The following is a 17,316-nucleotide window of genomic DNA, read 5'->3' as shown; positions in this document are numbered from 1 at the left end:
TTTTCTCTTTTTTTGTAATTTTTGAAAAAAAAAAAAAATGATATAAAAACATCTTGATAAATTTTATTAGTAAAACGATATAGAAAGTTATGTTTTTTGGTTAGCTAAAAAGATAAACCGTTTCCAAGCGAAGCTACAAAAAGGGCTTTTCTACGTTGTCCTATTGTTCCTTCGCGTTTGTTCTTTGGAATTTCCACTTCTACCATTGTTCTTCGACATGTTCACTTTCACGTTTCTTCCTTTCTATTTCTCACGTTCGCATACCTATTTTGCGGTAAAATACTTATACCATTCCATTTTAACATAAAAATTGCTCTTACCCATATTGACGGGTATTCCTTAATGTTTATGTAGGTGCAAAGGATCTGTGCTCTGCTTTTACGTTTGAAGATCAATAACTGAGTTGTAATGCTTTCCTATGAAAAAAAAGAAAAAACAGAAAAAAAAAAAAAAAAAAATTATTAGTGCACTCAAAAAATGAATCAACTTATCCTAATACACCATATTTTTCCAAATAATTTTTTCTTTTTACATCTTTTACCTAGTGCATATAAATTGTGGTGAAAGCATATAAATAATTCCTTTTCATAATCCTCTCCCTAATAAAGAGAAATAATAATAAAAAAAATAAATAATAAATATTTCCAATTAGGGGAAAACGCACACACACACACCTTAAAAATGCAAAATACATATTGTGTGTTTACAAAGTCTTTTCTTTTATGTTCATACGTATGATATGTTCATGTTTGTGTCAAAGACGGTAATTTTCTTTTGTAGTATATTCGAGAGAGCTTTTATTTCAATTTCACTCCTGCAGAATTGTAAAAAATAAAAGGATAAAATACAGAAAATAAATAGTTGGGAAAACAAATAGCTATCTAAACAAATAAGATAATAGTAATAACAATAATAATATTAATATGCAAACAGTTATGTAGCTATAATACTGGAGGACAAGAAAAATACGACCACAAAAATACATTTCTACGGAGAAGTAACTTATAGTCCGATAGTCTTAACACTATAGGGACTTCAGTAGGAATCGCAGGAAAATACAATTGTACGCTTTTTAAGTTTACACACATATAAACATAAGTATATACATGTACATATATGTACATACATGCACATAAATAAGCATACACACACAAGCATATATATGCTGCTGCTCTCATTTCCTCACCCGTAAACCCCGTTGGTAATTCCTTGACAATAACTAAAATACACATCTGCAAAAATTAAGAAAGATGAAAAAGGTCTTTGTTTTTTTGTTGTATTTTTTTTTTTTTTTTGTTGCTGTATTTTTTTTTTTTTTTTGATTTATTTTATTTTGTTTTAATTAATTTTTTTTTTTTCCCTTTTTTTTGCTTTTTTTTGGCCACATTTCCTCCTTTTTCAGTAGTCCACGCCTTACCATTATCAGCGTAATCATCCTCATTGTAAATAAAATATTTAAATATTTCCTCATTTTGCAATATGTATATAGCCGTAAGGAATCTTAGAATTTCGCTGTTCAAATCGTATGGATTAATATCTGTAAAAATAGTAAAGTCAAAATTTTTTTTGTTTTCATAATTTTTCAAATCAACTTTTTCTAATGAAAAATTATCTTCACTTAATTGATTTAAAAAGTCCCTTCTACTAAATTCATAATTATTTGTCCTTCTTTGTCTAAGTTGATGTAAAATTGATTCATATAAACAGTTTCCATCAGGAGCTATAGAATAAATCGTCTTGTTTAATTTTTTTAATATTTCTAATAATTCATTATATTCTACTTCACCAATTTTATTTTTTGATTTTTCATTTAGTTCTTCCTCTAATTCCTTCAGTTGCGTTTTTTTCTTATTTTTTAACATCTTTTTAGATATTTCATTATATGAATATAAATTATCGGTAAATGATAAATTGTTATCCTTTTCAATTTCCTCTTTCTCCTCTTCACCTTCACCCCTCTTATTATTATTACTTCCCTTGTTATTGTAAAGTACGATCAACCGATTTAATTCTTCTTCAAGCTTTAATAAATTTTCGCTCTTTTTACTTTTGTTTATGGTCTTTTTTTTTTCTCTTTTTAACTCCTCTGTGATTTTCTTTACCCTCCTTTTATATTCATGATAACTCATAAGCTCCTTCTCTTCATTTACCATTTTTAACCTTAACATGAAAAGAGGAGAAGCAGCAAAAAAATAAGAAGCTAAAATGAGGGGGGAAAATGAGCACTAAAATGTACACGAAAAACGTCGAAAAAAGGCAGAAAAAAAAATTTTTTTTTCAAAGGAAAAAATTTACATCAAGTATTTATTTTAGATACCATATAAAGTGTTAGCCCTCTAGATTATCGGGATACTTGCTCCTTGTTCATATAATCATTCTTAATAATAATGAAATAAAAACTTACAACAATTATTCCTCGAGCAATGGCAACATGTTGACTGCATGTAGGTACATACATATACATACATATATATAAATACATATACATACATATATATACATGTACATATATATAAATACATATACATACATATATATACATGTACATATATATAAATACATATACATACATATATATACATGTACATATATATACATATATATTTACGTATGTATGCTTATATTTGTTCGTATAACAATTAAAAGAAAATTTATGTGCTCACATTTTTTTTTTTTTTAAATACATAAAAAAATAACAAAATTGGCAAAGTTAGCAGTACACGAAGTAACATTAAAAAGGACTACAGGGTCAATGGGAGAAAGGAAACAAATATGTAATGAAGATTATAAGGTATCAATATAATAATATAAGAATGTAATAACGCGAGGAGCGACAAAATATAATTTAAATTTATTACACAAAGAGGGAAAGAACAAATTGTAAATTATAAACGAACAGATTAAAAAATGAATTACGAACAAAAGAAAAGAAATTGCACAGTATAGCGAAGATAATAACAGTGTTAAAGCAAAAAGGAAAAATAAGAAAATATTAAAACATTTCATTAAATACAATTCTGCGCATGTATATATACGTGTACATATGTATATGTGCAAATATGTGAATTATGTATGCATATAATTACATGTACTCGCCTTAAAGCAATTTTCCATTTCTTTCGAGCAGCGGAAGGATTATCAAGCAAAAAGAAGACTAAGTTATATGCAGTGGTTTGAGTTTAATAAAAAACTCTGGGATATGAACCCTGCTTAGGTACCCTAATTTGATACAGAAAGTGCAAAAGTGCAAAAAATGCGAAAACACAAAAACGCAAAAACATAAAAAAAAAACAAAATAAAAGCAAAAAATACCATTTTGAAGGAATATTTTTATTCAAAAAAATAGAAGCATGATTCCTCTAACGGTTAAGCTTCTATACACCCCATCCGCATATTACCTTTTCCCTTCCCCCCTTTAACATGATTATATATTTTTATTTTTTCTTGTTGTTATGTATCAAATTAAACATGTCCTTTGCTTGTATGTATTCCATCATTCTACCAACATACAACGAGAAGGAAAATTTGCCATACATCATATATATGATTATAAACGAGCTAAAAAAAAAAAGGATTAATTTTGAAATAATAGTAGTAGATGACAACAGTGAAGATGAAACTGCTAAAGTTTACAAAACTCTTCAGACAATTTTTAAAGAAGAAAGATTGCTATTAATAGAGAGAGAAGGAAAATATGGTTTAAGTTCTGCATATATGGATGCATTAAAAATAGTGTCTGGTAATTTTGTTATTATAATGGATGCTGATTTATCGCACCATCCGAAATATATATATAATTTTATAAAAAAACAAAAAGAAACGAACTGTGATATTGTAACAGGTACTAGGTATAGTAAAGATGGAGGAATATCAGGATGGTCTTATAAACGAATTCTCATTAGTCGTGTAGCCAACTTTTTATCACAGTTTCTTTTATTTATTAATCTGACGGATCTAACTGGATCCTTCAGATTATATAAGACAGAAGTACTTAAAGAAATCATTCAGCAAGTAGAAGGAAAAGGATATGTGTTTCAAATGGAGGTTATTGTAAGAGCAAAGAAATTAGGTAAATACATTGAAGAAGTTGGTTACGTGTTTGTTGATAGACTCTTTGGTCGATCAAAATTGAGTTCAAATGAAGTTTTTCAGTATCTTATTGGTCTATTAAGGCTCTTTTGGACTGTCTAAGGAAGGAAGGGGAAAAAAGAATAGAGAAACGAAAAAAGAATAGAGAAACGAAAAAAGAATAGATAAACGAAAAAAGAATAGAGAAACGAAAAAAGAAAACGAAAAAAAAATAGAGAAACGAAAAAAAGAAAATCTTCAAAACATTGTTATACTTAAAATCAAATTTACATGATTCTTCTTTCCGTCGCATTATATAAACGTGCGTTCCCCGTCTAAATGGTCGTTTGCTGCCCTTTCCTGCTGATCGAACCTTTTTTAATTTTTAATTTTTTTTTTGTTTTTTGCAAAATGTTACCCAACAGTTTAACTTTTTTATTTCCATATTGATTCTTGTATATTTCCAAAATTACAAGATTTCGTTTTTTCCACTACTCGAATTGCCCTTTTTATGCGTCTTTACCTTTTTTGTTGAAATCCTTTATACCTTAAAATAATTCGTGGCTTCTCCTTTAAATGACAAGAAAGGGAGGTCATGTCAAGTACATAACAAATGAACGTGAAAAAACAGTAGTCCTTTTCTTTTTAGCTTCTTTTATGCTTTTTTTTTTTTTTTGTTTTTTTTGAATAATTTTACGTTCAGGTAGCTATCAACGAAATAGCTATTCGGGGTGTGGTTAACATATTTTAATCTGTTTTTCATTAAGAACACTTTCAAAGAAGGGAAATAAGCGAACATATATATATATATTTATATTTAATATATTTCTATATATGTAGACGCGTAGTGCAACCATGTTAACATGTATATTATATGCTCAGTGGCTGTTTTCTTTTTCTTTTTTTTTTCCCCTTTTAACCTTTTTGTTCCCTGAAAAAAGAATGGAAAAATGTGTCAATTAAATTTATTTTTTAATGTTTTTTAATTTTTTTTTTTTAAATATTATTATAAAATATATTGCCACATATACATATAAAATGTTTTATCAAAATTATTATGAACCTAATTTGGTAATTTTCCTTTTTATATAAATCTTCATGTTGAAAATGGGAAAATATATGAAAATGTATTTGTTTATTCGTTTTGCATATGCATTTTGAACATACATATTTATCGTTTGTTTTATGTCTCTGTCTTTTATTATATTTTACAAGGAATAAATTACCATTTATGTTTTCCACGTTTATCTGTATTTATGAAAAAAATATTCCATTTATAAAAATTCATGAGAGTGCAAATTACATTTTTTTTTTTTTTTTTGTTATTACTGTCACTCTTGCTACTACTACTACTGTTAATGTTGTTGTAATTATCCTTGCTATTGTTGCTGTTTAGGGGCGTACCCATTTTTGAGTCTTTTCATTTTTATTTTTTAGTATATTTGATTTCATTATTTCAGTGGCATATCCCCCTCTCCCTCCTTTTTTTTTTCCGGGCGATAAAGCGTTAAGAAGTCGTAACAGAAAAAAATTGTAGTTAGTAATATTAGAATCAGAGGGTATATGTTTGTTATATGAGCAAAAATATTGTGCTCTGAGAATAATTCTTAGTTTATTCTCTACAAGCTCCATTTACATATATATGTATATATGTACATAATACCCACACGTAGGTATGTATATGTGAAAGAAGATACTTACTTGCCTTAATGTCAGGATATGAAAAAACGAAATCTGAAGGGGATTGCCCCAACCCATAATTTTTTAGGGTTAACAATTTGTTCTTATTTTTTACGACTTCCCTGAAAAGGTGCACATATAAGCGTAAGTACATACATAAATATGTGCATATACTTGTTATTATTTATTTATATATTTATTTATTTTTCCACTACTCACGTACATATGTATATAGATTCGTACATGTACATAAAGCTACAAACTTGTATAAGCATATGCATTTTTGTTCATACACATAATTTTTTTCCGGGTCTAAAAGCACCTCATGAATATTCATCATCTCGTTATCACCTATATAAAAAGGAAACCATGTATTGAAAAGAAAATGCTCACGTTTATACATGATTATATATAATCTTACACACATAACATAATTCGCTGCATGGGGATGAATCCCCTTCCTTAACTGGGTACCTTCTGCATCCTTGCCACCTAACATAACAAAAAAAATTTTGCAAAACCGAAATGTTTGCAGATGTATTTATATATTTACATATATACATATTTACATATATATATATTTACTTATATACATATTTACATATATACACACATATATATGTATACACCCTTACACATTTTTGATTGTCATATAAGTACGAACTTAACTCAGCGATAAAAAGCTTTTTTCTCCTTTCCAATAACATTGCTTTTGTCTTAATATCTTCACTTAATCTAGTTTTATGTACGTCATCCTGCTCTAAAAAAAAGGAAAAAAAAAAAAAAGAAATACATTCTTAATAGTTCAGTGTTTTAATAAATACTGTACATGTTTCTTCATCCAACATCATACTTTCTCATCTTATTAAATAACCCATTTCTCGCATTTACTTATTTTACTTATTTATACATAATACGAATTTTTTTTTTTTTTTTTTTTTTTGTATTCTTAACCGTATATATCGTTTAATACGTCCCTTATACTCTTCGTTTCTTGAGGTTTTGTCACAGTAGTATCAATAAGAAACGGAAATTTTTTTTCGTATGCATTGTAGTTCTGAGAGATATCCTCTTTCAATTTATTCTTTTTTTAAAAGAAATTCAAAATGAAAAGGAGTGGAGCAGAACGAACGAAACAAATGAAATGAAAACGGAATGGAACAATGCAAACTTTACAAAGCAAACTATACAAGTAAAACGATACAGACAAAATGATGCAAAGCAGTTGACTGTTGTGACTGCATCGGGTTTAGATGGGTTTTCTCTAACGTTTGCGCATATGTGCAAAAAAAAATTTCAAGTACTTTTCTCTCAGTAAGTATATCCCTTTGGGTCCTATTGTCTTATTGTGTGCGTGTATTACAAAATTAAAAAATGTACATAGGTATGAGGACAATTGTATATGGGTATATGTACATATACGTGTATGTTTGCATATGTACATATGTACAATTAAAGAGTTACAACAAATGAACCTGTATGAAGGTGGTGCGTCAGAATGTCCCTCATGTTTTCCCGTTTCTTTACTGTGAATAGAATAACAAAATTGTTTTTTTCGTCCCTTTATTTACACTTTAATATTCACACAAAAAAAGAACTCCATTCCGTTTTGAAGCTTACTTATAAAATGAACATCATCGTTCATGTTTTTCTTCTTCAAGTTTCTTTGCAACTCATCCTCATTATCTTCTTTTAAACAGGAAAATTTTAAGAGATCTTTCTTTTTTTCATAATCGTTATAAAAGGGTATTTTTCTTATGTATTCCCCCATATTTTTAACATCCATGAAGGGTAGTATATCTATACGGATGCGTGTATGTATGTATTATGTATGCACAGATGGATAAGCGCATTTATATCTCTCCTCGATCTGTATGATGTAGTATTTTTAACACATGAAATATGAGATAATAATTTGTTTAGAATATTTTTTTAGAGCGTTTTTTCCATCCTTTTATTGTTTTGCTTTTCTGTTGTGCTATTAATTATTTCGCGAAAGACAAATAAAAAAAAATAAAATTAAAAATAAAAATAATTATAATAAAAATAAAAAGAGGAATAAAAGAAGTGGATGAAAAAAATCAAGAAAAAGAACAGGAAGAAAAAAATGATCACGAAGAAATAGAAAAATATAAATAAAAATAGAAGCTTTAATTGGAAGAGGGAAATAAAATTATTAAGAGGGGATAGAAGAACGAAAATACGAAGGTCTTAAAAAAGAGAAAAAATTAACTCGAAAAAAAAAAAAATAATAAAATAAAATTTAACTAAATAAAACAAAATGATAATAAAAGAAGTGAAAAAAATTAAAAAAGGGGCGTTGTATTAGCAGAAGGACATAACAAAATTAAAAAGACATTCAGTTATTCATTATTTCCAATGCTAATTTTTTATTTATATATATGTCATATATTTTCATTTTCTCAAGTTCTTGTGATTTATCATCAATTTTATGGTTTTCTCCTGAACTAAAATTTAATAATTTAAAAATATTTTCTTCTTCACTAGAAGATTTAATATTTGCTGCATATGCAACATCGTCAAGGAATACAAAATTATTTTCTTCTTCGTTTTCACCTTTTTCTTCCTTGATATCTACTGCTTTCACACCTCTTAACTTTTTGTAATCGTTATAAAAAACTATTCTTTTCATATCCCTATATATGTTTACTAAGCTTTTCATTTCTAAGTTAAAATTCTGTTAAAAAAAAAAAAGAAAGAAAAAAGATCACACCTCGTTAGGCAATCTCGCACATGCACATACATACATATGTACACATACGAACCAAATGGTTATCCATGTCTTCCTTTTTTCGTTTTTTTCGTTTTTTTCGTTTCTTTTGTTTCTTTCGTACCTCAAAGAGAACAACGAATTTGTTGTTTTTCAGGATGATGCACAAATAGGGGCATATTTCAAATATGTATATGACCTTTAATAAACGTCAAAAGATATGAGATAATAATTAAACAAATTACTTCGATTGCATTACTTATAATAATGTTGAAAGTGTTAATAATCCACATTTTCTTTACTTTTTTTTTTTTTTTTTCTTTTTTTTTTTAAATGCCCATTACCTCATTAATGAAAATGCTTTTTACGTCATTTAAACAAATAAATTTCAACTGACGCTGGAACAAATCCTTCTTCTCAATTTGTATGCCTACATTGTTTATTAGGAAAAGCTTTTCTATTAAAAAGGGGAAAAATCAAAAAGAACAAGGTGAGTTACTCAACCATGAGTGTAGATAGATATTGATACGCATATATATATATATATATATATATACATATGTACGTGTAGGTATATCCACACTCTAACAATATATATATTTATAAATATATATGTCTATGTGTGTATACGTATATGTATATACTCCTTTTTGTTGTTCTATAAATTTAACCGAGACACTGATTATTTGAATATACTACAATAAATGACAAGTAAGTGACAAAAAGGAATATTTGAAATTCATTGAAAACAAAATATCCTTTCTTATATACCTGATTAATAATGTAAAAAAAAAAAAAAGGGGAAAAAAAAAATTTTAAGTTAAACTATTTACTGTTTCTATATATATGAAAAAATTTTCCTTATGCTTAAGAGCAATTGTTTCAATTGTACTTATACACATTTTCATAAATTTTTATTCTATTCCTCTCATTAGTTTGTTCTTTCATGTACATCGTTATATGTTATATGTTGTATGTTGCATATCGTAAGGTATTTTTTTTTTTCTTTCTTTGTTTCTTAATAAACACTCTCTTATTCATATTTTCACTTTCTAACATATCACAATATATTTATGCATATACCTACATACGTACACACACAAAGATAAACATAAACATATATGTAAACACACACATAAACGCACACGCAAACATGTGCACATTCACATACACTTCTTTGTTTCTCTTTTCTCTCACGCGATGTTCTGACAGTACAAGCGCGTATAAACACGTTCCATACTCAGTCAAGCGTACCGCATAGAGATTATACATATAATATAGAGATAAAATTATTAACACAAATAAAACCTTTTTTTTTTTTTCCTTTTTCTCTGATACATATTCAATTCCATACACATGTTCAATTTTCCTTATTTCGTTTTTCATTTTTCATTTTTCATGTTTCATGTTTCATTTTTCAAGTTTAATTTTTTTTTTTTTTTAACTCAAAAAAAGAAAACAAATAAAAAGAACAATGAATAAAAAAAAGGAAAAAAAAAAAAATTCTAAACATTGTTCCTGCTTTAATAAAACGGTTATATTTAATTAAATGTTTTCATTTTTTCTTGTAATTCTTAAAGTATTCTTTGTCATTATTCCTTCTGCAAATATGTTAAGCGTTTTTAAGTGCTGTTACTACCTTTATCAATTAAAAACTTTTTCTGACTTGTAATATTGCATCATTACATCATTACATCATTACATCATTACATCGTTACATCATTACATCGTTACATCATTACATCGTTACATCGTTACATCATTACATCGTTACATCATTACATTGTCACATCATTACATTGTCACATCGTTACATTATTACTTCATTTATTTCTTCTATTCTTTCTTTTTTGTTTCTTCCTTTTAATCTTTATTTTTATTTATATTATTTTTGTATTTTTCTTTTTGCTTTGTTTTAATATTTTTTTTTATTTATTTATTTTTTTTTTTTTTGTAGTGCACTACAGGAACTACTGTGTAAAACGCGAACCAAAAAAATGTTATACATTATACATACGTATATACACATACGTACACCTATTTATGCATACTTACAATAATTACCCATACATACACATGCATGTAATGCCATTACAGCATACCAGTTCAGACGCTCACAACAAAACAAAAACAAAATAATAAGACATTAACTAAAACGTTTTAAGTATTTTTAGAATTCCTTTGTGTTCCTTTTAAAAAAATAAAATAGTTACAATAAACACACTGCATGCGACAGAGCTTGGCGCATTTAAAAAAAGAAAGAAAGAAGTAAAGAATAAAGGGGTAAAGAATGAAGAGGTAAGAATAAAGAGGTAAAGAATAAAGAGGTAAAGAAGTAACGATACAACGAAATAACGAAATAACGGAATATTCTAAAAAAGTAATTTGTACAAAGTGTTACATATTTTTCAAACAATTTTAAACAAAATGCAGAAAAAAAAATTATTTATTTTTACTTTGTAACAGTAATATGCATTCTGGTCATTTGATGACACACATGCGGGTAATTATGTAATGGTTGGACATTTTATTTTTGGTAATTTTGTTTTTTCATTCTTTTCTGTTTCTCGTTTTGTTTCTTCTCTTTCTGCTTTTCCGTATGCTTCACATTCTTCACCTTCTTCACCTTCTTCACTCTCCTTTTTTTCCACACACCCCTACCTTTCTTTGTATAATAATTTAAAATTTTAATATATTTTTTTTTTTTTTTTTTTTTTTTTTTTTTTTTTTTTGTTGCACGCTTATAAGTAATATACTAAAATATGAAGCAATACTTATTAATTCCTTTATTCCGACACATTTTCAAATGATATTAGTACATGGGTACAAGAGTAACATAAGAACTACACACCTAAGTACTACACACACGCATATCATTATTTTCCTCAAGTAGACAATACACCACACTATTACATAATATTATACATATTCATCACATATTCATCACATATTTATCACATATTCATCACATATTCATCACATATTTATCACATATTCATCACATATTTATCACATATTTATCACATATCCATCATATATTCATCAAATATCCATCACATATTTATCACATATCCATCACATATTCATCAAATATTCATCACATATTTATCACATATTCATCACATATTTATCACATATCCATCACATATTCATCAAATATTCATCACATATTTATCACATATCCATCACATATTCATCGTGTATACATGACCTTTGCAGTAAGGGATAAAATTTCTTTGTGCGAAGCTTCGTAATTACCCCTTCATGTAGCCATTTTTTTGTTTTGTTTTGTTTCATTTTTTACCATTTTTGTTGAATCCCACACAAAATATCGCCCTTTTCTAATTATAAGAGTGCAAGGAAAGAGACATTTCTTAATTTGCATTACCCATTTAAGAGTTAAATAATCACTGTAATTATACATAAACACATACGTACATATACATATATAGACAAGTATATAGTTAGACAGACGGACCAACGGATAGCATATTCTTTATCCTAACACTGTGAGGATGGAAAGGAAAAAGAAAAATTACGAAATGGTGGAAGAAGGTAATCTGTGCGAGTCAGGAAAAAAACCAAGAAACTCAGTTGACCCACTACGCAAACTCAAGGAAGAGAGAGAGAAGCTAATCCAGTGGTCCATAAAATTAAAAAATAATAACTCCTCTTTTTTAAGTTCTGAAAAGCTTGATAAGGAAAAGTGTGAAGAGCAACACTCAAGTGATGATTCGTTTGGAGAAAATAGAAGACGAAAAGAAATTATTCAAAAGAGTATTCAGAAAAACAAAAGAGAAGTTCAAACAGATCCCTATTATTATTTTGATAAGGAGAAGGAAGAAGAAGGGGAAAAGATAGCTAATATGGGAAGACTAGAAAAGGAAAAAGCAAACAGTACTAGTGCAGTTAAATTTCACATACAAGGGGATATGAACAATAATAAAAGCCTCCTTGTCAATGTTAGTAATTATAATTTACAAAACTTACAAGATTTAGAACAAGAGCCTTCCATGAGTGAAGAGAACGATTACCTACTTCCTAACACGAGAAAGAATAAAGTCAGGTTAAAAAGAATAAACAAAGATATTTATAAAGAAGATAATCATAATCAATTGGATGGGCAAGACATAACTAAAACGGTTTTTACTGAGAGAATTTTTGATAAAAAAAAAAAAAATGCTAACAACAAGCTCCATTACAATTTTAGTACTGACAGTTCGAATAAATCTGTATATACCAAATCTTCATACAACAATATTAAGACAAAAATTAGTAATGGGTACTCAAAAAATGAGTCTAATATATATTCTAAGGATTCATTATTTAAAAAAACCACGGGTATAAGGGGAGAAGACTCAGATATAACGGCCTCAATAGGGCGAAATAAGAAAGAAGTATCATATTCCAGCAGTCATGACACGCATAACCCTTTTGGGAATATCAACAATAATAGCAGTAGTAGAAGCAGCAGCAACAGTAATTACAACTACAACTACAACTACAATAACGATAACGATAACGATAATCATAATGATAATCATAACGATAACCATGGTGGCCATAATAAAAAGAGGATAAAGCTAACAAGAAGGACAAAAAGAACAAACAAGAACAGCCACGCTTCTCATTCCTTGAACTTAGGCACTATCAGTGACAACAGTAATAGCAATAGTAATAAAAAGAGTAGAAATAATATTAAGAGCAGCAATAATGCTAACGGTACTAATTATGTTAACAATAGTAACAACTGTATCAGTAATAATAGTGGTAGCTGTAATTACAAATCTTCTAGCGAAAGTGTAAAAACGTTTTTGCTACCCCCGTCCCGAATCAACTCAAAGGACAATTCGTCTTGCACAACTTTACTGTCAAATAATAATGACACTACAGATACTCATAGACATGTAAATGGCACAAAATTAAAATATATACAGTCTAAAAAGTTGGCTAGCTTTTTAAAAGAAAAAGTACATATATTAGAAAATAAAGAGGAGGTGTTAAATGATAAAATAAAAGATCTACACGATAATACATACACTTTAATAGATGCTAAGGAGAAAGATAATTTAACTATTCAACATTATGAAATGCTAATAAAAAATTTAGAAGCGAAATATAACAAATTATTTAATATGTATCAAGAATTAGATGAACACCGTATATCATATGTTGATGCATACAGAGAGAAACAAACAAAGATAGAAAATTTATGTGCTATTATGCAAATAAAGAGTGAAGAAAGTTTAAAAATAACAGAAGAAATGAATATACTTAAAAAGAGAAATGAAGAATTACAAGGTCAAATTTATGAGTATATAAAAGATGTAGAAGAGAAAGAAAATATTTTAAATAAAAAGAAAGAACAATGTGTAACTTTGAAATATTCATTAGAAAAAAGTACACAAGAGAATGAACAGTTAAGGGATGAATTAGAAAAAAACTCAAAAATATTAAATGATATGATAAAACAGAATGAACAATTAAAAGAAGAAAATGAATCTGTTAAACATAAATATAAAACGATGGGCAAAAGTACAGACAGTACAGATAATTTCTTTATTCCAAAAATTGATAATTTATTATATATTCTTAATAAAATGTTACAAATATTTAAATTAAATGAAGAGAGTATTATCAATTATGCAAACTTTTTTAAGGAAAATGCTCAACTTATTGAAGAGAAATTATTAAATAATGAAAATCTATGTGATGATTTAATTCGTCTATTAGATGTTAATTTTGTGGAACCCATAGTAAATGTAGTGAAACAACGGGAAAATGAATACTTGGGACAAAAAAAAAATATGGAAATTATGTTTGATGATGAAATATTAAAAATGTATGAATCAAATATTAACAATATTGAACTAGCTAATAAATTCATTGATCAATTAAAAAATAAATTAACATCAGTAACCCTTCAGAGAAATAATTTAAAAAAAAAAACATTATTATTTTCTAATGCCCAAGGTCGATTGAATGATAAGTCAATATTTAAAGAGCTCACAAAAATGAACAAAGGCACGACAATATATAAATGCAAATATTTCAGCTTTACTCATAAGCCAGTCTTACTATACATGAAGATGGTTGATAACCGGTTCATTACGTGGACGAAAAATGTCAAGGAAAAGAGGGGCTTCAAAAAGAAGAATCTCATAGACATGAAGGTTGCAATGCGCATTTACATACATATATACATATAAACGTGTGTGTGCCGTTACACTGCGTCTTCTTGCGAACCCACACAATCGCACCTCATTTTTGTCGTTATATTTTATTTTATTTTACTTTTTTTTTTTTTTTTTTTTTTTTTGCAGGATGTCACATCAATAGAATATGGCTTAAATAGCAGACCTGTGTATTGGCTGATTGAAAAGCAAAACAAGAAAAAACTGGAAAATAAAAAAATTAAATTAAGTCAATTTTATAACAATGCATACAGAATTAATCCATATAAATGTTTCACACTGCGTACGAAGGAAAGAACTTATGATTTTTTTTCAAACGATGAAGAAGTTATTGCAACATGGGTAATAGGATTGGGTAATATAACCTATAAATACAATAAAACTTCTAACATACAATCGCGGTCTGAGTTTATTGTTAGAAAAGTTCAACTTAAATTAAAATTATACTGTATAAAAATGAACATAAATTATACTGTACTGTGGAAGGATGCCATTCGAAAAACTCAAGAACAAATGTTAAAATGACTTCTGCTTTTCCCTTTTTTTAAAATAAAAACAATGTTATCACAATATTGTTGGCGCTCTAATTGTACCAAAGGGTAATATAACACATTTATTTTTGTTTACGTATGTATGTATGTATGTATGTATGTATGTGTGTGTACATTAATATACATGTGTACCTACTTATGTTTTTGCTTGTACCTCTGTGTACGTGTGCACTTCAAAGAACACAGAGATGAGCATTAAAAAATTTTCGTTTTCTCCTATTCAAAATGAACACTTTTTTTATGAAATTCCGAAATATATTTTTTTTGTGTAGAGGTAAATATTTTCTATTACCAAATCGTATTATAATCTTTTTGGCTTGAGCATTAATTATATAAAGCACTCACGCTTAAAAAAAGTATGCTTGGGAAAGCATATACTGTAAAATAATATACATATATACATTTATATATGTAATAATTCATGTTTGTACGTTATTATGTTTGTATGTTCTTTAAAATGTTATAGATATTCGCTACATTCAAATTATGCAAACGTGAAAAAATTGTGAAAACAAAATAATATTTGTATCTTTTTTTTTTTTCCCTTCATACACATTCACGCATTTGCAAGAAAAAAATATAAATAAATAAAAAATAAACCTATTTGCAAATGTAGTACTGTTTTTCGTGAATCTTATTTTTTTCCCTTTTTACAATTTGCCTTTTTTTCATTCTTTATACGTTCCCATTTTTACTTTTTTTTCTGTACTTCCATTATCTTCACATTTTGAAAACGGTTCACACTTTTGAAAATTATCTATTCCAAAAGGAAATGAAAGCGAAAATTGTAAAAGCTACGATACTTTAAGTACTATTTAGTGTATAAATGAATAAAGTATACAAAATATTTTAACAAGTCATAATTTAGCAAAACACTAAAAAAAAAAAGTAAAATTCTTTTTTTTTCCCGTTTAAGCAGTAATAAATAAAATAGGAACACAAATATATGTTTATATATATATATATATATATATATATATATATATATATATATATATATATATATATATGTTTATATTTATTTATTAAAATATATTTACATATACTTAATGAGGACTTTGCGCAACGTTTCACATGTGTATGCATATAATATACATACATTTATATATATATGTAAATGTTCTTAGTCTATTTTTCATATTCGATAACATACTGCTAACGCATTTTTGATTTATATTTTTTTAGGAAAAAAAAAAAAAAAAAAAAATGGGGTTTCATATACAATCTTATATAGCCATGATGGGTAGGGGAATAAATCCCAAAACATGGAAGAGATTGTGGACAAATTACAAAAATAAACAAATAATACATGTATACAATGATGTAGCAGAATTTACAAATAATCAAATTGCCCAGGTTGTTAGGGTGTAAGTTCTTTAAGTGATTTTTTAAAATGAAAATAATGTTGAGAATATATATGTGATATATGCTGCATACGTACATATATGCATACATACATATGTGCATACGTGCACACATGCGTCTTCTATGAATCGCATGTACACGTTATAACCTAACCGCTACCATATAATGTCCAAATTTGTAATTTTCCCCCTTTACATAAACAGGTATCAGTATAGGTATTGGTGGTGGGCAAACCCTTTCGGCATGGGATTGATTTTTTATTTAGGATACAAGGCATGGTATATGATATACATGAATCATAAACAAAGAAAGATGGCTCAAGTCGTTGCATCGGCATATGGCCAGGGAGGTCAGTGGCTTAACCCCGTTCCCAAGTGAAAATTTCAAAGTGCATACCGTATAAATGTGTACATATCACACGCAGCATAACACAGTTAATATATGGATGCATTTATACAAACCTCAATTTACAGTACCTCGTTTCTTCTTGCTCATATATATATATATATTTATTTATTTATTTATTTACTACCCTATTTATTTACATTTTTATGTTTCATTTTCTCTTTTTTCGTTTATTATTTATAATAATTATCCTCGGCCTCTTTATGTGAACGGGCATCTGGAGATCACATGAACTTTTCTTATTAAAAAAAATATTTATATAATTTATTTTAAGAAAATTTATTTAGTTCAAAAAAAAAAAATTTTAAATTAATTACAAGAA

The 17,316-nt window shown here is 27.3% G+C and overlaps 6 protein-coding genes across 6 annotated transcripts; 3 read left to right on the top strand and 3 right to left on the bottom strand.

The window, feature by feature from the left end:
- Positions 1–227: 227 nt before the first annotated feature.
- MKS88_003012 (OTU domain-containing protein) lies at positions 228–3,114 on the bottom strand (the record flags this gene model as incomplete). Its single annotated transcript, XM_067216067.1, has 5 exons — positions 228–416; positions 733–814; positions 1,187–1,232; positions 1,418–2,200; positions 3,087–3,114. The coding sequence occupies 5 exons, from the start codon at positions 3,112–3,114 to the stop codon at positions 228–230; spliced, it is 1,128 nt and encodes a 375-aa protein (XP_067073584.1).
- Positions 3,115–3,543: 429 nt separating this feature from the next.
- Positions 3,544–4,191, top strand: MKS88_003011 (dolichol-phosphate mannosyltransferase; the record flags this gene model as incomplete). The annotated part of the gene is made up of 1 exon (XM_067216066.1): positions 3,544–4,191. The coding sequence occupies one exon, from the start codon at positions 3,544–3,546 to the stop codon at positions 4,189–4,191; it is 648 nt and encodes a 215-aa protein (XP_067073583.1).
- Positions 4,192–4,946: 755 nt separating this feature from the next.
- On the bottom strand, positions 4,947–7,519 carry MKS88_003010 (uncharacterized protein; the record flags this gene model as incomplete). The annotated part of the gene is made up of 9 exons (XM_067216065.1): positions 4,947–4,999; positions 5,398–5,484; positions 5,770–5,870; positions 6,012–6,099; positions 6,179–6,240; positions 6,418–6,508; positions 6,703–6,832; positions 6,948–7,012; positions 7,369–7,519. The coding sequence occupies 9 exons, from the start codon at positions 7,517–7,519 to the stop codon at positions 4,947–4,949; spliced, it is 828 nt and encodes a 275-aa protein (XP_067073582.1).
- Positions 7,520–8,107: 588 nt separating this feature from the next.
- Positions 8,108–9,865, bottom strand: MKS88_003009 (phosphatidylinositol N-acetylglucosaminyltransferase subunit H; the record flags this gene model as incomplete). The annotated part of the gene is made up of 4 exons (XM_067216064.1): positions 8,108–8,446; positions 8,824–8,936; positions 9,151–9,250; positions 9,788–9,865. The coding sequence occupies 4 exons, from the start codon at positions 9,863–9,865 to the stop codon at positions 8,108–8,110; spliced, it is 630 nt and encodes a 209-aa protein (XP_067073581.1).
- Positions 9,866–11,994: 2,129 nt separating this feature from the next.
- MKS88_003008 (uncharacterized protein) lies at positions 11,995–15,198 on the top strand (the record flags this gene model as incomplete). The annotated part of the gene is made up of 2 exons (XM_067216063.1): positions 11,995–14,652; positions 14,803–15,198. 2 exons carry the CDS (start codon positions 11,995–11,997, stop codon positions 15,196–15,198), a joined length of 3,054 nt encoding a protein of 1,017 aa, XP_067073580.1.
- A 1,232-nt stretch (positions 15,199–16,430) lies between these two features.
- Positions 16,431–16,967, top strand: MKS88_003007 (ATP synthase-associated protein; the record flags this gene model as incomplete). The annotated part of the gene is made up of 2 exons (XM_067216062.1): positions 16,431–16,591; positions 16,793–16,967. 2 exons carry the CDS (start codon positions 16,431–16,433, stop codon positions 16,965–16,967), a joined length of 336 nt encoding a protein of 111 aa, XP_067073579.1.
- Positions 16,968–17,316: the final 349 nt, after the last annotated feature.

This window comes from Plasmodium brasilianum, chromosome 9, assembly GCF_023973825.1.
Source record: "Plasmodium brasilianum strain Bolivian I chromosome 9, whole genome shotgun sequence".
NCBI lineage: Eukaryota > Apicomplexa > Aconoidasida > Haemosporida > Plasmodiidae > Plasmodium > Plasmodium brasilianum.
Note: the sequence above shows the minus strand (reverse complement) of the source record. Positions and strands in the feature narration are given on the sequence as shown.